The 27224-nt window shown below is 39.0% G+C and overlaps 1 protein-coding gene across 1 annotated transcript in view; it reads left to right on the forward strand.

The window, feature by feature from the left end:
- Positions 1-27224, forward strand: part of LOC138297092 (cytadherence high molecular weight protein 2-like) — a 112390-nt gene that overhangs the window by 39460 nt on the left and 45706 nt on the right. Inside the window, exons 13-16 of the mRNA XM_069236595.1 lie at positions 3933-4076; positions 11588-11731; positions 23028-23222; positions 24355-24498. Coding sequence (XP_069092696.1) covers positions 3933-4076; positions 11588-11731; positions 23028-23222; positions 24355-24498 — 627 coding nt within the window. The remainder of the gene's footprint in view (positions 1-3932; positions 4077-11587; positions 11732-23027; positions 23223-24354; positions 24499-27224) is intronic.

Here is a 27224-nt window from a genome sequence, read left to right on the forward strand (position 1 = left end):
GGGAACAAGAAATAGTGTCAAGTTCATTTAGACTAATGAATATTTTGATAGAGAACTCGGAGAGGAAAATCACTAAATTACAAACAGAAATTGCTGAATTAGAAACAGATATCAACAATATGAACATGGAGGAACCAACGGCTAAGAACTATAAAATTCTTAATGAAATTTTGGAGCTACATCAATATGAGATCACACAAAGAAAGGCGCGTAAACTTAGGCGAGATGAGTTGGATTACAAAAATGGTAGGATCTTTACATTCTCCCGCAAATATGATCATTTATCCAAAAGAAATGAGTCCCCGCTAGGTTCTGATTTAGGCTCCTCATCCTCACTAAATAGTGTTTCTACCAACAACAGTGATTTAAGTGCTATTTCCAATACTTCCAGACAGGACAGGGTAGTACAACAGGGCACTCCCTCTTTTTTTAGCAGAGGTCCAGAGGACAAGACAGGGACAATGGGAACTAGGCCGATGCAAAATAGACCCAGGAAAACCAGGCGGGGTGGGAGAGGAGGAACACACAGGCTGTATGTGCTACATGGATACTGACTTCAATGTTGTGTTTACTACATGAACACTGACTTCAAAGGACAACTTTGTGTTTACTATGATGAACTTTTCTGTTTCAAGAATAAATTGAGCTTGAAACTCTTTATGTTGTTAATACCAATATATGTTGCATATTGATACATCACTTACTTCTAATTACATGTTCATGAGTGCCCTGAAAGCTGTTTTTTGTCACTGTGAGTTTCCCTGGAAACATTACAGGAATTGGGAAAATCCTCTTGCCAGGAGCATCATGTTAGGATTGGAATGTTAATGCTATTATGTGGACTCACTGTGAGCGCCCAAATCCTATGACTTGTTTCCTATGTGCTTTCATTTTGATTCATTGATGCTAAACATAGGGGTGCTGCTCCAGCCCTTTGCATTGTAGTTTTTTTGATTGTTCTTTTAGAGTTTAGTGCTTTGCTTCGTTTGTACTTTAGATCGTAAATATGGACCGCGATAAACTAGCAGCAGACATTTTTGGCAGTTTAGAGCAGACAGAGACTATACCTAAGCCTTATGCAGCAGGTGCCCAACACACCAAAATGGGGCTTCGTGACAAGTTCTTCAAATTAGAGAAATTGAAGAAACAGGAGGTGTCTAAATGGTGGGATGGGGCAACCTTAAAACAATATGTAAAACTCAACAGGATACCTAGAGGTTTAAGATCACATATTTTTCCCACTTTTGACGATCTTGATCCATATTTATTGGACAATTGGGAACAAGAAATAGTGTCAAGTTCATTTAGACTAAGGAATATTTTGATAGAGAACTCAGAGAGGAAAATCACAAAATTACAAACAGAAATTGCTGAATTAGAAACAGATATCAACAATATGAACATGGAGGAACCAACGGCTAAGAACTATAAAATTCTTAATGAAATTTTGGAGCTACATCAATATGAGATCACACACAGAAAGGCGCGTAAACTTAGGTGAGATGAGTTGGATTACAAAAATGGTAGGATCTTTACATTCTCCCGCAAATATGATCATTTATCCAAAAGAAATGAGTCCCCGCTAAGTTCTGATTTAGGCTCCTCATCCTCACTAAATATTGTTTCTACCAACAACAGTGATTTAAGTGCTATTTCCAATACTTCCAGACAGGACAGGGTAGTACAACAGGGCACTCCCTCTTTTTTTAGCAGAGGTCCAGAGGATAAGACAGGGACAATGGGAACTAGGCCGACGCAAAATAGACCCAGGAAAACCAGGCGGGGTGGGAGAGGAGGAACACACAGGCTGTATGTGCTACATGGATACTGACTTCAGTGTTGTGTTTACTACATGAAAACTGACTTCAAAGGACAACTTTGTGTTTACTATGATGAACTTTTCTGTTTCAAGAATAAATTGAGCTTGAAACTCTTTATGTTGTTAATACCAATATACGTTGCATATTGATACATCAATTACTTCTAATTACATGTTCATGAGTGCCCTGACAGCTGTTTTTTGTCACTGTGAGTTTCCCTGGAAACATTAGAGGAATTGGGAAGATCCTCTTGCCAGGAGCACCATGTTAGGATTGGAATGTTAATGCTATTATGTGGGCTCACTGTGAGCACCCAAATCCTATGACTTGCTTCCTATGTGCTTTCATTTTGATTCATTGATGCTAAACATAGGGGTGCTGCTCCAGCCCTTTGCATTGTAGGTTTTTTGATTGTTCTTTTAGAGTTGAGTGCTTTGCTTCGTTTGTACTTTAGATCCTAAATATGGACCGCGATAAACTAGCAGCAGACATTTTTGGCAGTTTAGAGCAGACAGGGACTATACCTAAGCCTTATGCAGCAGGTGCCCAACACACCAAAATGGGGCTTCGTGACAAATTCTTCAAATTAGAGAAATTGAAGAAACAGGAGGTGTCTAAATGGTGGGATGGGGCAACCTTAAAACAATATGTAAAACTCAACAGGATACCTAGAGGTTTAAGATCACATATTTTTCCCACTTTTGACGATCTTGATCCAGATTTATTGGACAATTGGGAACAAGAAATAGTGTCAAGTTCATTTAGACTAATGAATATTTTGATAGAGAACTCGGAGAGGAAAATCACTAAATTACAAACAGAAATTGCTGAATTAGAAACAGATATCAACAATATGAACATGGAGGAACCAACGGCTAAGAACTATAAAATTCTTAATGAAATTTTGGAGCTACATCAATATGAGATCACACAAAGAAAGGCGCGTAAACTTAGGCGAGATGAGTTGGATTACAAAAATGGTAGGATCTTTACATTCTCCCGCAAATATGATCATTTATCCAAAAGAAATGAGTCCCCGCTAGGTTCTGATTTAGGCTCCTCATCCTCACTAAATAGTGTTTCTACCAACAACAGTGATTTAAGTGCTATTTCCAATACTTCCAGACAGGACAGGGTAGTACAACAGGGCACTCCCTCTTTTTTTAGCAGAGGTCCAGAGGACAAGACAGGGACAATGGGAACTAGGCCGATGCAAAATAGACCCAGGAAAACCAGGCGGGGTGGGAGAGGAGGAACACACAGGCTGTATGTGCTACATGGATACTGACTTCAATGTTGTGTTTACTACATGAACACTGACTTCAAAGGACAACTTTGTGTTTACTATGATGAACTTTTCTGTTTCAAGAATAAATTGAGCTTGAAACTCTTTATGTTGTTAATACCAATATACGTTGCATATTGATACATCACTTACTTCTAATTACATGTTCATGAGTGCCCTGACAGCTGTTTTTTGGCACTGTGAGTTTCCCTGGAAACATTAGAGGAATTGGGAAGATCCTCTTGCCAGGAGCACCATGTTAGGATTGAAATGTTAATGCTATTATGTGGACTCACTGTGAGCGCCCAAATCCTATGACTTGCTTCCTATGTGCTTTCATTTTGATTCATTGATGCTAAACATAGGGGTGCTGCTCCAGCCCTTTGCATTGTAGGTTTTTGATTGTTCTTTTAGAGTTGAGTGCTTTGCTTCGTTTGTACTTTAGATCGTAAATATGGACCGCCATAAACTAGCAGCAGGCATTTTTGGCAGTTTAGAGCAGAAAGGGACTATACCTAAGCCTTATGCAGCAGGTGCCCAACACACCAAAATGGGGCTTCGTGACAAGTTCTTCAAATGAGAGAAATTGAAGAAACAGGAGGTGTCTAAATGGTGGGATGGGGCAACCTTAAAGCAATATGTAAAACTCGACAGGATACCTAGAGGTTTAAAATCACATATTTTTCCCACTTTTGACGATCTTGATCCAGATTTATTGGACAATTGGGAACAAGAAATAGTGTCAAGTTCATTTAGACTAATGAATATTTTGATAGAGAACTCGGAGAGGAAAATCACTAAATTACAAACAGAAATTGCTGAATTAGAAACAGATATCAACAATATGAACATGGAGGAACCAACGGCTAAGAACTATAAAATTCTTAATGAAATTTTGGAGCTACATCAATATGAGATCACTCAAAGAAAGGCGCGTAAACTTAGGCGAGATGAGTTGGATTACAAAAATGGTAGGATCTTTACATTCTCCCGCAAATATGATCATTTATCCAATGAAATGAGTCCCCGCTAAGTTCTGATTTAGGCTCCTCATCCTCACTAAATAGTGTTTCTACCAACAACAGTGATTTAAGTGCTATTTCCAATACTTCCAGACAGGACAGGGTAGTACAACAGGGCACTCCCTCTTTTTTTAGCAGAGGTCCAGAGGATAAGACAGGGACAATGGGAACTAGGCCGACGCAAAATAGACCCAGGAAAACCAGGCGGGGTGGGAGAGGAGGAACACACAGGCTGTATGTGCTACATGGATACTGACTTCAATGTTGTGTTTACTCCATAAACACTGACTTCAAAGGACAACTCTGTGTTTACTATGATGAACTTTTCTGTTTCAAGAATAAATTGAGCTTGAAACTCTTTATGTTGTTAATACCAATATACGTTGCATATTGATACATCACTTACTTCTAATTACATGTTCATGAGTGCCCTGACAGCTGTTTTTTGTCACTGTGAGTTTCCCTGGAAACTTAAGAGGAATTGGGAAGATCCTCTTGCCAGGAGCACCATGTTAGGATTGGAATGTTAATGCTATTATGTGGACTCACTGTGAGCGCCCAAATCCTATGACTTGCTTCCTATGTGCTTTCATTTTGATTCATTGATGCTAAACATAGGGGTGCTGCTCCAGCCCTTTGCATTGTAGGTTTTTTGATTGTTCTTTTAGAGTTGAGTGCTTTGCTTCGTTTGTACTTTTGATCGTAAATATGGACCGCGATAAACAAGCAGCAGACATTTTTGGCAGTTTAGAGCAGACAGGGACTATACCTAAGCCTTATGCAGCAGGTGCCCAACACACCAAAATGGGGCTTCGTGAAAAGTTCTTCAAATTAGAGAAATTGAAGAAACAGGAGGTGTCTAAATGGTGGGATGGGGCAACCTTAAAACAATATGTAAAACTCAACAGGATACCTAGAGGTTTAAGATCACATATTTTTCCCACTTTTGACGATCTTGATCCAGATTTATTGGACAATTGGGAACAAGAAATAGTGTCAAGTTCATTTAGACTAATGAATATTTTGATAGAGAACTCGGAGAGGAAAATCACTAAATTACAAACAGAAATCGCTGAATTAGAAACAGATATCAACAATATGAACATGGAGGAACCAACGGCTAAGAACTATAAAATTCTTAATGAAATTTTGGAGCTACATCAATATGAGATCACACAAAGAAAGGCGCGTAAACTTAGGCGAGATGAGTTGGATTACAAAAATGGTAGGATCTTTACATTCTCCCGCAAATATGATCATTTATCCAAAAGAAATGAGTCCCCGCTAAGTTCTGATTTAGGCTCCTCATCCTCACTAAATAGTGTTTCTACCAACAACAGTGATTTAAGTGCTATTTCCAATACTTCCAGACAGGACAGGGTAGTACAACAGGGCACTCCCTCTTTTTTTAGCAGAGGTCCAGAGGATAAGACAGGGACAATGGGAACTAGGCCGACGCAAAATAGACCCAGGAAAACCAGGCGGGGTGGGAGAGGAGGAACACACAGGCTGTATGTGCTACATGGATACTGACTTCAATGTTGTGTTTACTACATGAACACTGACTTCAAAGGACAACTTTGTGTTTACTATGATGAACTTTTCTGTTTCAAGAATAAATTGAGCTTGAAACTCTTTATGTTGTTAATACCAATATACGTTGCATATTGATACATCACTTACTTCTAATTACATGTTCATGAGTGCCCTGACAGCTGTTTTTTGTCACTGTGAGTTTCCCTGGAAACTTAAGAGGAATTGGGAAGATCCTCTTGCCAGGAGCACCATGTTAGGATTGGAATGTTAATGCTATTATGTGGACTCACTGTGAGCGCACAAATCATATGACTTGCTTCCTATGTTCTTTCATTTTGATTCATTGATGCTAAACATAGGGGTGCTGTTCTAGCCCTTTGCATTGTAGGTTTTTTGATTGTTCTTTTAGAGTTGAGTGCTTTGCTTCGTTTGTACTTTAGATCCTAAATATGGACTGTGATAAACTAGAAGCAGACATTTTTGGCAGTTTAGAGCAGACAGGGACTATTCCTAAGCGTTATGCAGCAGGTGCCCAACACACCAAAATGGGGCTTTGTGACAAGTTCTTCAAATTAGAGAAATTGAAGAAACAGGAGGTGTCTAAATGGTGGGATGGGGCAACCTTAAAACAATATGTAAAACTCAACAGGATACCTAGAGGTTTAAGATCACATATTTTTCCCACTTTTGACGATCTTGATCCAGATTTATTGGACAATTGGGAACAAGAAATAGTGTCAAGTTCATTTAGACTAATGAATATTTTGATAGAGAACTCGGAGAGGAAAATCACTAAATTACAAACAGAAATTGCTGAATTAGAAACAGATATCAGCAATATGAACATGGAGGAACCAACGGCTAAGAACTATAAAATTCTTAACGAAATTTTGGAGCTACATCAATATGAGATCACACAAAGGAAGACGCATAAACTTAGGCGAGATGAGTTGGATTACAAAAATGGTAGGATCTTTACATTCTCCCGCAAATATGATCATTTATCCAAAAGAAATGAGTCCCCGCTAAGTTCTGATTTAGGCTCCTCATCCTCACTAAATAGTGTTTCTACCAACAACAGTGATTTAAGTGCTATTTCCAATACTTCCAGACAGGACAGAGTAGTACAACAGGGCACTCCCTCTTTTTTTAGCAGCGGTCCAGAGGACAAGACAGGGACAATGGGAACTAGGCCGATGCAAAATAGACCCAGGAAAACCAGGCGGGGTGGGAGAGGAGGAACACACAGGCTGTATGTGCTACATGGATACTGACTTTAATGTTGTGTTTACTACATGAACACTGACTTCAAAGGACAACTTTGTGTTTACTATGATGAACTTTTCTGTTTCAAGAATAAATTGAGCTTGAAACTCTTTATGTTGTTAATACCAATATATGTTGCATATTGATACATCACTTACTTCTAATTACATGTTCATGAGTGCCCTGAAAGCTGTTTTTTGTCACTGTGAGTTTCCCTGGAAACATTACAGGAATTGGGAAAATCCTCTTGCCAGGAGCATCATGTTAGGATTGGAATGTTAATGCTATTATGTGGACTCACTGTGAGCGCCCAAATCCTATGACTTGTTTCCTATGTGCTTTCATTTTGATTCATTGATGCTAAACATAGGGGTGCTGCTCCAGCCCTTTGCATTGTAGTTTTTTTGATTGTTCTTTTAGAGTTTAGTGCTTTGCTTCGTTTGTACTTTAGATCGTAAATATGGACCGCGATAAACTAGCAGCAGACATTTTTGGCAGTTTAGAGCAGACAGAGACTATACCTAAGCCTTATGCAGCAGGTGCCCAACACACCAAAATGGGGCTTCGTGACAAGTTCTTCAAATTAGAGAAATTGAAGAAACAGGAGGTGTCTAAATGGTGGGATGGGGCAACCTTAAAACAATATGTAAAACTCAACAGGATACCTAGAGGTTTAAGATCACATATTTTTCCCACTTTTGACGATCTTGATCCATATTTATTGGACAATTGGGAACAAGAAATAGTGTCAAGTTCATTTAGACTAAGGAATATTTTGATAGAGAACTCAGAGAGGAAAATCACAAAATTACAAACAGAAATTGCTGAATTAGAAACAGATATCAACAATATGAACATGGAGGAACCAACGGCTAAGAACTATAAAATTCTTAATGAAATTTTGGAGCTACATCAATATGAGATCACACACAGAAAGGCGCGTAAACTTAGGTGAGATGAGTTGGATTACAAAAATGGTAGGATCTTTACATTCTCCCGCAAATATGATCATTTATCCAAAAGAAATGAGTCCCCGCTAAGTTCTGATTTAGGCTCCTCATCCTCACTAAATATTGTTTCTACAAACAACAGTGATTTAAGTGCTATTTCCAATACTTCCAGACAGGACAGGGTAGTACAACAGGGCACTCCCTCTTTTTTTAGCAGAGGTCCAGAGGATAAGACAGGGACAATGGGAACTAGGCCGACGCAAAATAGACCCAGGAAAACCAGGCGGGGTGGGAGAGGAGGAACACACAGGCTGTATGTGCTACATGGATACTGACTTCAATGTTGTGTTTACTACATGAAAACTGACTTCAAAGGACAACTTTGTGTTTACTATGATGAACTTTTCTGTTTCAAGAATAAATTGAGCTTGAAACTCTTTATGTTGTTAATACCAATATACGTTGCATATTGATACATCAATTACTTCTAATTACATGTTCATGAGTGCCCTGACAGCTGTTTTTTGTCACTGTGAGTTTCCCTGGAAACATTAGAGGAATTGGGAAGATCCTCTTGCCAGGAGCACCATGTTAGGATTGGAATGTTAATGCTATTATGTGGGCTCACTGTGAGCACCCAAATCCTATGACTTGCTTCCTATGTGCTTTCATTTTGATTCATTGATGCTAAACATAGGGGTGCTGCTCCAGCCCTTTGCATTGTAGGTTTTTTGATTGTTCTTTTAGAGTTGAGTGCTTTGCTTCGTTTGTACTTTAGATCCTAAATATGGACCGCGATAAACTAGCAGCAGACATTTTTGGCAGTTTAGAGCAGACAGGGACTATACCTAAGCCTTATGCAGCAGGTGCCCAACACACCAAAATGGGGCTTCGTGACAAATTCTTCAAATTAGAGAAATTGAAGAAACAGGAGGTGTCTAAATGGTGGGATGGGGCAACCTTAAAACAATATGTAAAACTCAACAGGATACCTAGAGGTTTAAGATCACATATTTTTCCCACTTTTGACGATCTTGATCCAGATTTATTGGACAATTGGGAACAAGAAATAGTGTCAAGTTCATTTAGACTAATGAATATTTTGATAGAGAACTCGGAGAGGAAAATCACTAAATTACAAACAGAAATTGCTGAATTAGAAACAGATATCAACAATATGAACATGGAGGAACCAACGGCTAAGAACTATAAAATTCTTAATGAAATTTTGGAGCTACATCAATATGAGATCACACAAAGAAAGGCGCGTAAACTTAGGCGAGATGAGTTGGATTACAAAAATGGTAGGATCCTTACATTCTCCCGCAAATGATCATTTATCCAAAAGAAATGAGTCCCCGCTAGGTTCTGATTTAGGCTCCTCATCCTCACTAAATAGTGTTTCTACCAACAACAGTGATTTAAGTGCTATTTCCAATACTTCCAGACAGGACAGGGTAGTACAACAGGGCACTCCCTCTTTTTTTAGCAGAGGTCCAGAGGACAAGACAGGGACAATGGGAACTAGGCCGATGCAAAATAGACCCAGGAAAACCAGGCGGGGTGGGAGAGGAGGAACACACAGGCTGTATGTGCTACATGGATACTGACTTCAATGTTGTGTTTACTACATGAACACTGACTTCAAAGGACAACTTTGTGTTTACTATGATGAACTTTTCTGTTTCAAGAATAAATTGAGCTTGAAACTCTTTATGTTGTTAATACCAATATACGTTGCATATTGATACATCACTTACTTCTAATTACATGTTCATGAGTGCCCTGACAGCTGTTTATTGTCACTGTGAGTTTCCCTGGAAACATTAGAGGAATTGGGAAGATCCTCTTGCCAGGAGCACCATGTTAGGATTGAAATGTTAATGCTATTATGTGGACTCACTGTGAGCGCCCAAATCCTATGACTTGCTTCCTATGTGCTTTCATTTTGATTCATTGATGCTAAACATAGGGGTGCTGCTCCAGCCCTTTGCATTGTAGGTTTTTGATTATTCTTTTAGAGTTGAGTGCTTTGCTTCGTTTGTACTTTAGATCGTAAATATGGACCGCCATAAACTAGCAGCAGGCATTTTTGGCAGTTTAGAGCAGAAAGGGACTATACCTAAGCCTTATGCAGCAGGTGCCCAACACACCAAAATGGGGCTTCGTGACAAGTTCTTCAAATGAGAGAAATTGAAGAAACAGGAGGTGTCTAAATGGTGGGATGGGGCAACCTTAAAGCAATATGTAAAACTCAACAGGATACCTAGAGGTTTAAGATCACATATTTTTCCCACTTTTGACGATCTTGATCCAGATTTATTGGACAATTGGGAACAAGAAATAGTGTCAAGTTCATTTAGACTAATGAATATTTTGATAGAGAACTCGGAGAGGAAAATCACTAAATTACAAACAGAAATTGCTGAATTAGAAACAGATATCAACAATATGAACATGGAGGAACCAACGGCTAAGAACTATAAAATTCTTAATGAAATTTTGGAGCTACATCAATATGAGATCACACAAAGAAAGGCGCGTAAACTTAGGCGAGATGAGTTGGATTACAAAAATGGTAGGATCTTTACATTCTCCCGCAAATGATCATTTATCCAAAAGAAATGAGTCCCCGCTAGGTTCTGATTTAGGCTCCTCATCCTCACTAAATAGTGTTTCTACCAACAACAGTGATTTAAGTGCTATTTCCAATACTTCCAGACAGGACAGGGTAGTACAACAGGGCACTCCTTCTTTTTTTAGCAGAGGTCCAGAGGACAAGACAGGGACAATGGGAACTAGGCCGATGCAAAATAGACCCAGGAAAACCAGGCGGGGTGGGAGAGGAGGAACACACAGGCTGTATGTGCTACATGGATACTGACTTCAATGTTGTGTTTACTACATGAACACTGACTTCAAAGGACAACTTTGTGTTTACTATGATGAACTTTTCTGTTTCAAGAATAAATTGAGCTTGAAACTCTTTATGTTGTTAATACCAATATACGTTGCATATTGATACATCACTTACTTCTAATTACATGTTCATGAGTGCCCTGACAGCTGTTTTTTGTCACTGTGAGTTTCCCTGGAAACATTAGAGGAATTGGGAAGATCCTCTTGCCAGGAGCACCATGTTAGGATTGAAATGTTAATGCTATTATGTGGACTCACTGTGAGCGCCCAAATCCTATGACTTGCTTCCTATGTGCTTTCATTTTGATTCATTGATGCTAAACATAGGGGTGCTGCTCCAGCCCTTTGCATTGTAGGTTTTTGATTATTCTTTTAGAGTTGAGTGCTTTGCTTCGTTTGTACTTTAGATCGTAAATATGGACCGCCATAAACTAGCAGCAGGCATTTTTGGCAGTTTAGAGCAGAAAGGGACTATACCTAAGCCTTATGCAGCAGGTGCCCAACACACCAAAATGGGGCTTCGTGACAAGTTCTTCAAATGAGAGAAATTGAAGAAACAGGAGGTGTCTAAATGGTGGGATGGGGCAACCTTAAAGCAATATGTAAAACTCGACAGGATACCTAGAGGTTTAAAATCACATATTTTTCCCACTTTTGACGATCTTGATCCAGATTTATTGGACAATTGGGAACAAGAAATAGTGTCAAGTTCATTTAGACTAATGAATATTTTGATAGAGAACTCGGAGAGGAAAATCACTAAATTACAAACAGAAATTGCTGAATTAGAAACAGATATCAACAATATGAACATGGAGGAACCAACGGCTAAGAACTATAAAATTCTTAATGAAATTTTGGAGCTACATCAATATGAGATCACTCAAAGAAAGGCGCGTAAACTTAGGCGAGATGAGTTGGATTACAAAAATGGTAGGATCTTTACATTCTCCCGCAAATATGATCATTTATCCAATGAAATGAGTCCCCGCTAAGTTCTGATTTAGGCTCCTCATCCTCACTAAATAGTGTTTCTACCAACAACAGTGATTTAAGTGCTATTTCCAATACTTCCAGACAGGACAGGGTAGTACAACAGGGCACTCCCTCTTTTTTTAGCAGAGGTCCAGAGGATAAGACAGGGACAATGGGAACTAGGCCGACGCAAAATAGACCCAGGAAAACCAGGCGGGGTGGGAGAGGAGGAACACACAGGCTGTATGTGCTACATGGATACTGACTTCAATGTTGTGTTTACTCCATGAACACTGACTTCAAAGGACAACTCTGTGTTTACTATGATGAACTTTTCTGTTTCAAGAATAAATTGAGCTTGAAACTCTTTATGTTGTTAATACCAATATACGTTGCATATTGATACATCACTTACTTCTAATTACATGTTCATGAGTGCCCTGACAGCTGTTTTTTGTCACTGTGAGTTTCCCTGGAAACTTAAGAGGAATTGGGAAGATCCTCTTGCCAGGAGCACCATGTTAGGATTGGAATGTTAATGCTATTATGTGGACTCACTGTGAGCGCCCAAATCCTATGACTTGCTTCCTATGTGCTTTCATTTTGATTCATTGATGCTAAACATAGGGGTGCTGCTCCAGCCCTTTGCATTGTAGGTTTTTTGATTGTTCTTTTAGAGTTGAGTGCTTTGCTTCGTTTGTACTTTTGATCGTAAATATGGACCGCGATAAACAAGCAGCAGACATTTTTGGCAGTTTAGAGCAGACAGGGACTATACCTAAGCCTTATGCAGCAGGTGCCCAACACACCAAAATGGGGCTTCGTGAAAAGTTCTTCAAATTAGAGAAATTGAAGAAACAGGAGGTCTCTAAATGGTGGGATGGGGCAACCTTAAAACAATATGTAAAACTCAACAGGATACCTAGAGGTTTAAGATCACATATTTTTCCCACTTTTGACGATCTTGATCCAGATTTATTGGACAATTGGGAACAAGAAATAGTGTCAAGTTCATTTAGACTAATGAATATTTTGATAGAGAACTCGGAGAGGAAAATCACTAAATTACAAACAGAAATTGCTGAATTAGAAACAGATATTAACAATATGAACATGGAGGAACCAATGGCTAAGAACTATTAAATTCTTAATGAAATTTTGGAGCTACATCAATATGAGATCACACAAAGAAAGGCGCGTAAACTTAGGCGAGATGAGTTGGATTACAAAAATGGTAGGATCTTTACATTCTCCCGCAAATATGATCATTTATCCAAAAGAAATGAGTCCCTGCTAAGTTCTGATTTAGGCTCCTCATCCTCACTAAATAGTGTTTCTACCAACAACAGTGATTTAAGTGCTATTTCCAATACTTCCAGACAGGACAGGGTAGTACAACAGGGCACTCCCTCTTTTTTTAGCAGAGGTCCAGAGGATAAGACAGGGACAATGGGAACTAGGCCGACGCAAAATAGACCCAGGAAAACCAGGCGGGGTGGGAGAGGAGGAACACACAGGCTGTACGTGCTACATGGATACTGACTTCAATGTTGTGTTTACTACATGAACACTGACTTCAAAGGACAACTTTGTGTTTACTATGATTAACTTTTCTGTTTCAAGAATAAATTGAGCTTGAAACTCTTTATGTTGTTAATACCAATATACGTTGCATATTGATACATCACTTACTTCTAATTACATGTTCATGAGTGCCCTGACAGCTGTTTTTTGTCACTGTGCATTTCCCTGGAAACTTAAGAGGAATTGGGAAGATCCTCTTGCCAGGAGCACCATGTTAGGATTGGAATGTTAATGCTATTATGTGGACTCACTGTGAGCGCACAAATCCTATGACTTGCTTCCTATGTGCTTTCATTTTGATTCATTGATGCTAAACATAGGGGTGCTGCTCCAGCCCTTTGCATTGTAGGTTTTTTGATTGTTCTTTTAGAGTTTAGTGCTTTGCTTCGTTTGTACTTTAGATCGTAAATATGGACCGCGATAAACTAGCAGCAGACATTTTTGGCAGTTTAGAGCAGACAGGGACTATACCTAAGCCTTATGCAGCAGGTGCCCAACACACCAAAATGGGGCTTCGTGACAAGTTCTTCAAATTAGAGAAATTGAAGAAACAGGAGGTGTCTAAATGGTGGGATGGGGCAACCTTAAAACAATATGCAAAACTCAACAGGATACCTAGAGGTTTAAGATCACATATTTTTCCCACTTTTGACGATCTTGATCCAGATTTATTGGACAATTGGAACAAGAAATAGTGTCAAGTTCATTTAGACTAATGAATATTTTGATAGAGAACTCGGAGAGGAAAATCACTAAATTACAAACAGAAATTGCTGAATTAGAAACAGATATCAACAATATGAACATGGAGGAACCAACGGCTAAGAACTATAAAATTCTTAATGAAATTTTGGAGCTACATCAATATGAGATCACACAAAGAAAGGCGCGTAAACTTAGGCGAGATGAGTTGGATTACAAAAATGGTAGGATCTTTACATTCTCCCGCAAATATGATCATTTATCCAAAAGAAATGAGTCCCTGCTAAGTTCTGATTTAGGCTCCTCATCCTCACTAAATAGTGTTTCTACCAACAACAGTGATTTAAGTGCTATTTCCAATACTTCCAGACAGGACAGGGTAGTACAACAGGGCACTCCCTCTTTTTTTAGCTGAGGTCCAGAGGATAAGACTGGGACAATGGGAACTAGGCCGACGCAAAATAGACCCAGGAAAACCAGGCGGGGTGGGAGAGGAGGAACACACAGGCTGTATGTGCTACATGGATACTGACTTCAATGTTGTGTTTACTACATGAACACTGACTTCAAAGGACAACTTTGTGTTTACTATGATGAACTTTTCTGTTTCAAGAATAAATTGAGCTTGAAACTCTTTATGTTGTTAATACCAATATACGTTGCATATTGATACATCACTTACTTCTAATTACATGGTCATGAGTGCCCTGACAGCTGTTTTTTGTCACTGTGCATTTCCCTGGAAACTTAAGAGGAATTGGGAAGATCCTCTTGCCAGGAGCACCATGTTAGGATTGGAATGTTAATGCTATTATGTGGACTCACTGTGAGCGCACAAATCCTATGACTTGCTTCCTATGTGCTTTCATTTTGATTCATTGATGCTAAACATAGGGGTGCTGCTCCAGCCCTTTGCATTGTAGGTTTTTTGATTGTTCTTTTAGAGTTTAGTGCTTTGCTTCGTTTGTACTTTAGATCGTAAATATGGACTGCGATAAACTAGCAGCAGACATTTTTGGCAGTTTAGAGCAGACAGGGACTATACCTAAGCCTTATGCAGCAGGTGCCCAACACACCAAAATGGGGCTTCGTGACAAGTTCTTCAAATTAGAGAAATTGAAGAAACAGGAGGTGTCTAAATGGTGGGATGGGGCAACCTTAAAACAATATGCAAAACTCAACAGGATACCTAGAGGTTTAAGATCACATATTTTTCCCACTTTTGACGATCTTAATCCAGATTTATTGGACAATTGGGAACAAGAAATAGTGTCAAGTTCATTTAGACTAATGAATATTTTGATAGAGAACTCAGAGAGGAAAATCACTAAATTACAAACAGAAATTGCTGAATTAGAAACAGATATCAACAATATGAACATGGAGGAACCAATGGCTAAGAACTATAAAATTCTTAATGAAATTTTGGAGCTACATCAATATGAGATCACACAAAGAAAGGCGCGTAAACTTAGGCGAGATGAGTTGGATTACAAAAATGGTAGGATCTTTACATTCTCCCGCAAATATGATCATTTATCCAAAAGAAATGAGTCCCCGCTAAGTTCTGATTTAGGCTCCTCATCCTCACTAAATAGTGTTTCTACCAACAACAGTGATTTAAGTGCTATTTCCAATACTTCCAGACAGGACAGGGTAGTACAACAGGGCACTCCCTCTTTTTTTAGCAGAGGTCCAGAGGATAAGACAGGGACAATGGGAACTAGGCCGACGCAAAATAGACCCAGGAAAACCAGGCGGGGTGGGAGAGGAGGAACACACAGGCTGTATGTGCTACATGGATACTGACTTCAATGTTGTGTTTACTACATGAACACTGACTTCAAAGGACAACTTTGTGTTTACTATGATGAACTTTTCTGTTTCAAGAATAAATTGAGCTTGAAACTCTTTATGTTGTTAATACCAATATATGTTGCATATTGATACATCACTTACTTCTAATTACATGTTCATGAGTGCCCTGACAGCTGTTTTTTGTCACTGTGAGTTTCCCTGGAAACTTAAGAGGAATTGGGAAGATCCTCTTGCCAGGAGCACCATGTTAGGATTGGAATGTTAATGCTATTATGTGGACTCACTGTGAGCGCACAAATCCTATGACTTGCTTCCTATGTTCTTTCATTTTGATTCATTGATGCTAAACATAGGGGTGCTGCTCCAGCCCTTTGCATTGTAGGTTTTTTGATTGTTTTTTTAAAGTTGAGTGCTTTGCTTCGTTTGTACTTTAGATCCTAAATATGGATCGCGATAAACTAGCAGCAGACATTTTTGGCAGTTTAGAGCAGACAGGGACTATACCTAAGCCTTATGCAGCAGGTGCCCAACACACCAAAATGGGGCTTCATGACAAGTTCTTCAAATTAGAGAAATTGAAGAAACAGGAGGTGTCTAAATGGTGGGATGGGGCAACCTTAAAGCAATATGTAAAACTCAACAGGATACCTAGAGGTTTAAGATCACATATTTTTCCCACTTTTGACGATCTTGATCCAGATTTATTGGACAATTGGGAACAAGAAATAGTGTCAAGTTCATTTAGACTAATGAATATTTTGATAGAGAACTCGGAGAGGAAAATCACTAAATTACAAACAGAAATTGCTGAATTAGAAACAGATATCAACAATATGAACATGGAGGAACCAACGGCTAAGAACTATAAAATTCTTAACGAAATTTTGGAGCTACATCAATATGAGATCACACAAAGGAAGACGCGTAAACTTAGGCGAGATGAGTTGGATTACAAAAATGGTAGGATCTTTACATTCTCCCGCAAATATGATCATTTATCCAAAAGAAATGAGTCCCCGCTAAGTTCTGATTTAGGCTCCTCATCCTCACTAAATAGTGTTTCTACCAACAACAGTGATTTAAGTGCTATTTCCAATACTTCCAGACAGGACAGAGTAGTACAACAGGGCACTCCCTCTTTTTTTAGCAGCGGTCCAGAGGACAAGACAGGGACAATGGGAACTAGGCCGATGCAAAATAGACCCAGGAAAACCAGGCGGGGTTGGAGAGGAGGAACACACAGGCTGTATGTGCTACATGGATACTGACTTTAATGTTGTGTTTACTACATGAACACTGACTTCAAAGGACAACTTTGTGTTTACTATGATGAACTTTTCTGTTTCAAGAATAAATTGAGCTTGAAACTCTTTATGTTGTTAATACCAATATATGTTGCATATTGATACATCACTTACTTCTAATTACATGTTCATGAGTGCCCTGAAAGCTGTTTTTTGTCACTGTGAGTTTCCCTGGAAACATTACAGGAATTGGGAAAATCCTCTTGCCAGGAGCATCATGTTAGGATTGGAATGTTAATGCTATTATGTGGACTCACTGTGAGCGCCCAAATCCTATGACTTGTTTCCTATGTGCTTTCATTTTGATTCATTGATGCTAAACATAGGGGTGCTGCTCCAGCCCTTTGCATTGTAGTTTTTTTTATTGTTCTTTTAGAGTTTAGTGCTTTGCTTCGTTTGTACTTTAGATCGTAAATATGGACTGCGATAAACTAGCAGCAGACATTTTTGGCAGTTTAGAGCAGACAGGGACTATACCTAAGCCTTATGCAGCAGGTGCCCAACACACCAAAATGGGGCTTCGTGACAAGTTCTTCAAATTAGAGAAATTGAAGAAACAGGAGGTGTCTAAATGGTGGGATGGGGCAACCTTAAAACAATATGTAAAACTCAACAGGATACCTAGAGGTTTAAGATCACATATTTTTCCCACTTTTGACGATCTTGATCCATATTTATTGGACAATTGGGAACAAGAAATAGTGTCAAGTTCATTTAGACTAAGGAATATTTTGATAGAGAACTCAGAGAGGAAAATCACAAAATTACAAACAGAAATTGCTGAATTAGAAACAGATATCAACAATATGAACATGGAGGAACCAACGGCTAAGAACTATAAAATTCTTAATGAAATTTTGGAGCTACATCAATATGAGATCACACACAGAAAGGCGCGTAAACTTAGGTGAGATGAGTTGGATTACAAAAATGGTAGGATCTTTACATTCTCCCGCAAATATGATCACTTATCCAAAAGAAATGAGTCCCCGCTAGGTTCTGATTTAGGCTCCTCATCCTCACTAAATAGTGTTTCTACCAACAACAGTGATTTAAGTGCTATTTCCAATACTTCCAGACAGGACAGGGTAGTACAACAGGGCACTCCCTCTTTTTTTAGCAGAGGTCCAGAGGATAAGACAGGGACAATGGGAACTAGGCCGACGCAAAATAGACCAAGGAAAACCAGGCGGGGTGGGAGAGGAGGAACACACAGGCTGTACGTGCTACATGGATACTGACTTCAATGTTGTGTTTACTACATGAACACTGACTTCAAAGGACAACTTTGTGTTTACTATGATGAACTTTTCTGTTTCAAGAATAAATTGTGCTTGAAACTCTTTATGTTGTTAATACCAATATACGTTGCATATTGATACATCACTTACTTCTAATTACATGTTCATGAGTGCCCTGACAGCTGTTTTTTGTCACTGTGCATTTCCCTGGAAACTTAAGAGGAATTGGGAAGATCCTCTTGCCAGGAGCACCATGTTAGGATTGGAATGTTAATGCTATTATGTGGATTCACTGTGAGCGCACAAATCCTATGACTTGCTTCCTATGTGCTTTCATTTTGATTCATTGATGCTAAACATAGGGGTGCTGCTCCAGCCCTTTGCATTGTAGGTTTTTTGATTGTTCTTTTAGAGTTTAGTGCTTTGCTTCGTTTGTACTTTAGATCGTAAATATGGACCGCGATAAACTAGCAGCAGACATTTTTGGCAGTTTAGAGCAGACAGGGACTATACCTAAGCCTTATGCAGCAGGTGCCCAACACACCAAAATGGGGGTTCGTGACAAGTTCTTCAAATTAGAGAAATTGAAGAAACAGGAGGTGTCTAAATGGTGGGATGGGGCAACCTTAAAACAATATGCAAAACTCAACAGGAAACCTAGAGGTTTAAGATCACATATTTTTCCCACTTTTGACGATCTTGATCTAGATTTATTGGACAATTGGGAACAAGAAATAGTGTCAAGTTCATTTAGACTAATGAATATTTTGATAGAGAACTCGGAGAGGAAAATCACTAAATTACAAACAGAAATTGCTGAATTAGAAACAGATATTAAATATATGAACATGGAGGAACCAATGGCTAAGAACTATTAAATTCTTAATGAAATTTTGGAGCTACATCAATATGAGATCACACAAAGAAAGGCGCGTAAACTTAGGCGAGATGAGTTGGATTACAAAAATGGTAGGATCTTTACATTCTCCCGCAAATATGATCATTTATCCAAAAGAAATGAGTCCCCGCTAAGTTCTGATTTAGGCTCCTCATCCTCACTAAATAGTGTTTCTACCAACAACAGTGATTTAAGTGCTATTTCCAATACTTCCAGACAGGACAGGGTAGTACAACAGGGCACTCCCTCTTTTTTTAGCAGAGGTCCAGAGGATAAGACAGGGACAATGGGAACTAGGCCGACGCAAAATAGACCCAGGAAAACCAGGCGGGGTGGGAGAGGAGGAACACACAGGCTGTATGTGCTACATGGATACTGACTTCAATGTTGTGTTTACTACATGAACACTGACTTCAAAGGACAACTTTGTGTTTACTATGATGAACTTTTCTGTTTCAAGAATAAATTGAGCTTGAAACTCTTTATGTTGTTAATACCAATATACGTTGCATATTGATACATCACTTACTTCTAATTACATGTTCATGAGTGCCCTGACAGCTGTTTTTTGTCACTGTGCATTTCCCTGGAAACTTAAGAGGAATTGGGAAGATCCTCTTGCCAGGAGCACCATGTTAGGATTGGAATGTTAATGCTATTATGTGGACTCACTGTGAGCGCACAAATCCTATGACTTGCTTCCTATGTGCTTTCATTTTGATTCATTGATGCTAAACATAGTGGTGCTGCTCCAGCCCTTTGCATTGTAGGTTTTTTGATTGTTCTTTTAGAGTTTAGTGCTTTGCTTCGTTTGTACTTTAGATCGTAAATATGGACTGCGATAAACTAGCAGCAGACATTTTTGGCAGTTTAGAGCAGACAGGGACTATACCTAAGCCTTATGCAGCAGGTGCCCAACACACCAAAATGGGGCTTCGTGACAAGTTCTTCAAATTAGAGAAATTGAAGAAACAGGAGGTGTCTAAATGGTGGGATGGGGCAACCTTAAAACAATATGCAAAACTCAACAGGATACCTAGAGGTTTAAGATCACATATTTTTCCCACTTTTGACGATCTTAATCCAGATTTATTGGACAATTGGGAACAAGAAATAGTGTCAAGTTCATTTAGACTAATGAATATTTTGATAGAGAACTCAGAGAGGAAAATCACTAAATTACAAACAGAAATTGCTGAATTAGAAACAGATATCAACAATATGAACATGGAGGAACCAATGGCTAAGAACTATAAAATTCTTAATGAAATTTTGGAGCTACATCAATATGAGATCACACAAAGAAAGGCGCGTAAACTTAGGCGAGATGAGTTGGATTACAAAAATGGTAGGATCTTTACATTCTCCCGCAAATATGATCATTTATCCAAAAGAAATGAGTCCCCGCTAAGTTCTGATTTAGGCTCCTCATCCTCACTAAATAGTGTTTCTACCAACAACAGTGATTTAAGTGCTATTTCCAATACTTCCAGACAGGACAGGGTAGTACAACAGGGCACTCCCTCTTTTTTTAGCAGAGGTCCAGAGGATAAGACAGGGACAATGGGAACTAGGCCGACGCAAAATAGACCCAGGAAAACCAGGCGGGGTGGGAGAGGAGGAACACACAGGCTGTATGTGCTACATGGATATTGACTTCAATGTTGTGTTTACTACATGAACACTGACTTCAAAGGACAACTTTGTGTTTACTATGATGAACTTTTCTGTTTCAAGAATAAATTGAGCTTGAAACTCTTTATGTTGTTAATACCAATATACGTTGCATATTGATACATCAATTACTTCTAATTACATGTTCATGAGTGCCCTGACAGCTGTTTTTTGTCACTGTGAGTTTCCCTGGATACATTAGAGGAATTGGGAAGATCCTCTTGCCAGGAGCACCATGTTAGGATTGGAATGTTAATGCTATTATGTGGACTCACTGTGAGCGCCCAAATCCTATGACTTGCTTCCTATGTGCTTTCATTTTGATTCATTGATGCTAAACATAGGGGTGCTGCTCCAGCCCTTTGCATTGTAGGTTTTTTGATTGTTCTTTTAGAGTTGAGTGCTTTGCTTCGTTTGTACTTTAGATCGTAAATATGGACTGCGATAAACTAGCAGCAGACATTTTTGGCAGTTTAGAGCAGACAGGGACTATACCTAAGCCTTATGCAGCAGGTGCCCAACACACCAAAATGGGGCTTCGTGACAAGTTCTTCAAATTAGAGAAATTGAAGAAACAGGAGGTGTCTAAATGGTGGGATGGGGCAACCTTAAAACAATATGTAAAACTCAACAGGATACCTAGAGGTTTAAGATCACATATTTTTCCCACTTTTGACGATCTTGATCCAGATTTATTGGACAATTGGGAACAAGAAATAGTGTCAAGTTCATTTAGACTAATGAATATTTTGATAGAGAACTCAGAGAGGAAAATCACTAAATTACAAACAGAAATTGCTGAATTAGAAACAGATATCAACAATATGAACATGGAAGAACCAACGGCTAAGAACTATAAAATTCTTAATGAAATTTTGGAGCTACATCAATATGAGATCACACAAAGAAAGGCGCGTAAACTTAGGCGAGATGAGTTGGATTACAAAAATGGTAGGATCTTTACATTCTCCTGCAAATATGATCATTTATCCAAAAGAAATGAGTCCCAGCTAAGTTCTGATTTAAGCTCCTCATCCTCACTAAATAGTGTTTCTACCAACAACAGTGATTTAAGTGCTATTTCCAATACTTCCAGATAGGACAGGGTAGTACAACAGGGCACTCCCTCTTTTTTTAGCAGAGGTCCAGAGGGTAAGACAGGGACAATGGGAACTAGGCCGACGCAAAATAGACCCAGGAAAACCAGGCGGGGTGGGAGAGGAGGAACACACAGGCTGTATGTGCTACATGGATACTGACTTCAATGTTGTGTTTACTACATGAACACTGACTTCAAAGGACAACTTTGTGTTTACTATGATGAACTATTCTGTTTCAAGAATAAATTGACCTTGAAACTCTTTATGTTGTTAATACCAATATACGTTGCATATTGATACATCACTTACTTCTAATTACATGTTCATGAGTGCCCTGACAGCTGTTTTTTGTCACTGTGAGTTTCCCTGGAAACTTAAGAGGAATTGGGAAGATCCTCTTGCCAGGAGAACCATGTTAGGATTGGAATGTTAATGCTATTATGTGGACTCACTGTGAGCGCACAAATCCTATGACTTGCTTCCTATGTGCTTTCATTTTGATTCATTGATGCTAAACATAGGGGTGCTGCTCCAGCCCTTTGCATTGTAGGTTTTTTGATTGTTCTTTTAGAGTTGAGTGCTTTGCTTCGTTTGTACTTTAGATCGTAAATATGGACCGCGATAAACTAGCAGCAGACATTTTTGGCAGTTTAGAGCAGACAGGGACTATACCTAAGCCTTATGCAGCAGGTGCCCAACACACCAAAATGGGGCTTCGTGACAAGTTCTTCAAATTAGAGAAATTGAAGAAACAGGAGGTGTCTAAATGGTGGGATGGGGCAACCTTAAAACAATATGTAAAACTCAACAGGATACCTAGAGGTTTAAGATCACATATCTTTCCCACTTTTGACGATCTTGATCCAGATTTATTGGACAATTGGGAACAAGAAATAGTGTCAAGTTCATTTAGACTAATGAATATTTTGATAGAGAACTCGGAGAGGAAAATCACTAAATTACAAACAGAAATTGCTCAATTAGAAACAGATATCAACAATATGAACATGGAGGAACCAACGGCTAAAAACTATAAAATTCTTAATGGAATTTTGGAGCTACATCAATATGAGATCACAAAAAGAAAGGCGCGTAAACTTAGGCGAGATGAGTTGGATTGCAAAAATGGTAGGATCTTTACATTCTCCCGCAAATATGATCATTTATGCAAAAGAAATGAGTCCCCGCTAAGTTCTGATTTAGGCTCCTCATCCTCACTAAATAGTGTTTCTACCAACAACAGTGATTTAAGTGCTATTTCCAATACTTCCAGACAGGACAGGGTAGTACAACAGGGCACTCCCTCTTTTTTTAGCAGAGGTCCAGAGGACAAGACAGGGACAATGGGAACTAGGCCGATGCAAAATAGACCCAGGAAAACCAGGCGGGGTGGGAGAGGAGGAACACACAGGCTGTATGTGCTACATGGATACTGACTTCAATGTTGTGTTTACTACATGAACACTGACTTCAAAGGACAACTTTGTGTTTACTATGATGAACTTTTCTGTTTCAAGAATAAATTGAGCTTGAAACTCTTTATGTTGTTAATACCAATATACGTTGCATATTGATACATCACTTACTTCTAATTACATGTTCATGAGTGCCCTGACAGCTGTTTTTTGTCACTGTGAGTTTCCCTGGAAACATTAGAGGAATTGGGAAGATCCTCTTGCCAGGAGCACCATGTTAGGATTGAAATGTTAATGCTATTATGTGGACTCACTGTGAGCGCCCAAATCCTATGACTTGCTTCCTATGTGCTTTCATTTTGATTCATTGATGCTAAACATAGGGGTGCTGCTCCAGCCCTTTGCATTGTAGGTTTTTGATTATTCTTTTAGAGTTGAGTGCTTTGCTTCGTTTGTACTTTAGATCGTAAATATGGACCGCCATAAACTAGCAGCAGGCATTTTTGGCAGTTTAGAGCAGAAAGGGACTATACCTAAGCCTTATGCAGCAGGTGCCCAACACACCAAAATGGGGCTTCGTGACAAGTTCTTCAAATGAGAGAAATTGAAGAAACAGGAGGTGTCTAAATGGTGGGATGGGGCAACCTTAAAGCAATATGTAAAACTCGACAGGATACCTAGAGGTTTAAAATCACATATTTTTCCCACTTTTGACGATCTTGATCCAGATTTATTGGACAATTGGGAACAAGAAATAGTGTCAAGTTCATTTAGACTAATGAATATTTTGATAGAGAACTCGGAGAGGAAAATCACTAAATTACAAACAGAAATTGCTGAATTAGAAACAGATATCAACAATATGAACATGGAGGAACCAACGGCTAAGAACTATAAAATTCTTAATGAAATTTTGGAGCTACATCAATATGAGATCACTCAAAGAAAGGCGCGTAAACTTAGGCGAGATGAGTTGGATTACAAAAATGGTAGGATCTTTACATTCTCCCGCAAATATGATCATTTATCCAATGAAATGAGTCCCCGCTAAGTTCTGATTTAGGCTCCTCATCCTCACTAAATAGTGTTTCTACCAACAACAGTGATTTAAGTGCTATTTCCAATACTTCCAGACAGGACAGGGTAGTACAACAGGGCACTCCCTCTTTTTTTAGCAGAGGTCCAGAGGATAAGACAGGGACAATGGGAACTAGGCCGACGCAAAATAGACCCAGGAAAACCAGGCGGGGTGGGAGAGGAGGAACACACAGGCTGTATGTGCTACATGGATACTGACTTCAATGTTGTGTTTACTCCATGAACACTGACTTCAAAGGACAACTCTGTGTTTACTATGATGAACTTTTCTGTTTCAAGAATAAATTGAGCTTGAAACTCTTTATGTTGTTAATACCAATATACGTTGCATATTGATACATCACTTACTTCTAATTACATGTTCATGAGTGCCCTGACAGCTGTTTTTTGTCACTGTGAGTTTCCCTGGAAACTTAAGAGGAATTGGGAAGATCCTCTTGCCAGGAGCACCATGTTAGGATTGGAATGTTAATGCTATTATGTGGACTCACTGTGAGCGCCCAAATCCTATGACTTGCTTCCTATGTGCTTTCATTTTGATTCATTGATGCTAAACATAGGGGTGCTGCTCCAGCCCTTTGCATTGTAGGTTTTTTGATTGTTCTTTTAGAGTTGAGTGCTTTGCTTCGTTTGTACTTTTGATCGTAAATATGGACCGCGATAAACAAGCAGCAGACATTTTTGGCAGTTTAGAGCAGACAGGGACTATACCTAAGCCTTATGCAGCAGGTGCCCAACACACCAAAATGGGGCTTCGTGAAAAGTTCTTCAAATTAGAGAAATTGAAGAAACAGGAGGTCTCTAAATGGTGGGATGGGGCAACCTTAAAACAATATGTAAAACTCAACAGGATACCTAGAGGTTTAAGATCACATATTTTTCCCACTTTTGACGATCTTGATCCAGATTTATTGGACAATTGGGAACAAGAAATAGTGTCAAGTTCATTTAGACTAATGAATATTTTGATAGAGAACTCGGAGAGGAAAATCACTAAATTACAAACAGAAATTGCTGAATTAGAAACAGATATTAACAATATGAACATGGAGGAACCAATGGCTAAGAACTATTAAATTCTTAATGAAATTTTGGAGCTACATCAATATGAGATCACACAAAGAAAGGCGCGTAAACTTAGGCGAGATGAGTTGGATTACAAAAATGGTAGGATCTTTACATTCTCCCGCAAATATGATCATTTATCCAAAAGAAATGAGTCCCTGCTAAGTTCTGATTTAGGCTCCTCATCCTCACTAAATAGTGTTTCTACCAACAACAGTGATTTAAGTGCTATTTCCAATACTTCCAGACAGGACAGGGTAGTACAACAGGGCACTCCCTCTTTTTTTAGCAGAGGTCCAGAGGATAAGACAGGGACAATGGGAACTAGGCCGACGCAAAATAGACCCAGGAAAACCAGGCGGGGTGGGAGAGGAGGAACACACAGGCTGTACGTGCTACATGGATACTGACTTCAATGTTGTGTTTACTACATGAACACTGACTTCAAAGGACAACTTTGTGTTTACTATGATTAACTTTTCTGTTTCAAGAATAAATTGAGCTTGAAACTCTTTATGTTGTTAATACCAATATACGTTGCATATTGATACATCACTTACTTCTAATTACATGTTCATGAGTGCCCTGACAGCTGTTTTTTGTCACTGTGCATTTCCCTGGAAACTTAAGAGGAATTGGGAAGATCCTCTTGCCAGGAGCACCATGTTAGGATTGGAATGTTAATGCTATTATGTGGACTCACTGTGAGCGCACAAATCCTATGACTTGCTTCCTATGTGCTTTCATTTTGATTCATTGATGCTAAACATAGGGGTGCTGCTCCAGCCCTTTGCATTGTAGGTTTTTTGATTGTTCTTTTAGAGTTTAGTGCTTTGCTTCGTTTGTACTTTAGATCGTAAATATGGACCGCGATAAACTAGCAGCAGACATTTTTGGCAGTTTAGAGCAGACAGGGACTATACCTAAGCCTTATGCAGCAGGTGCCCAACACACCAAAATGGGGCTTCGTGACAAGTTCTTCAAATTAGAGAAATTGAAGAAACAGGAGGTGTCTAAATGGTGGGATGGGGCAACCTTAAAACAATATGCAAAACTCAACAGGATACCTAGAGGTTTAAGATCACATATTTTTCCCACTTTTGACGATCTTGATCCAGATTTATTGGACAATTGGAACAAGAAATAGTGTCAAGTTCATTTAGACTAATGAATATTTTGATAGAGAACTCGGAGAGGAAAATCACTAAATTACAAACAGAAATTGCTGAATTAGAAACAGATATCAACAATATGAACATGGAGGAACCAACGGCTAAGAACTATAAAATTCTTAATGAAATTTTGGAGCTACATCAATATGAGATCACACAAAGAAAGGCGCGTAAACTTAGGCGAGATGAGTTGGATTACAAAAATGGTAGGATCTTTACATTCTCCCGCAAATATGATCATTTATCCAAAAGAAATGAGTCCCTGCTAAGTTCTGATTTAGGCTCCTCATCCTCACTAAATAGTGTTTCTATCAACAACAGTGATTTAAGTGCTATTTCCAATACTTCCAGACAGGACAGGGTAGTACAACAGGGCACTC

This window comes from Pleurodeles waltl, chromosome 5 (genome assembly GCF_031143425.1).
Source record: "Pleurodeles waltl isolate 20211129_DDA chromosome 5, aPleWal1.hap1.20221129, whole genome shotgun sequence".
NCBI classification, from domain to species: domain Eukaryota; kingdom Metazoa; phylum Chordata; class Amphibia; order Caudata; family Salamandridae; genus Pleurodeles; species Pleurodeles waltl.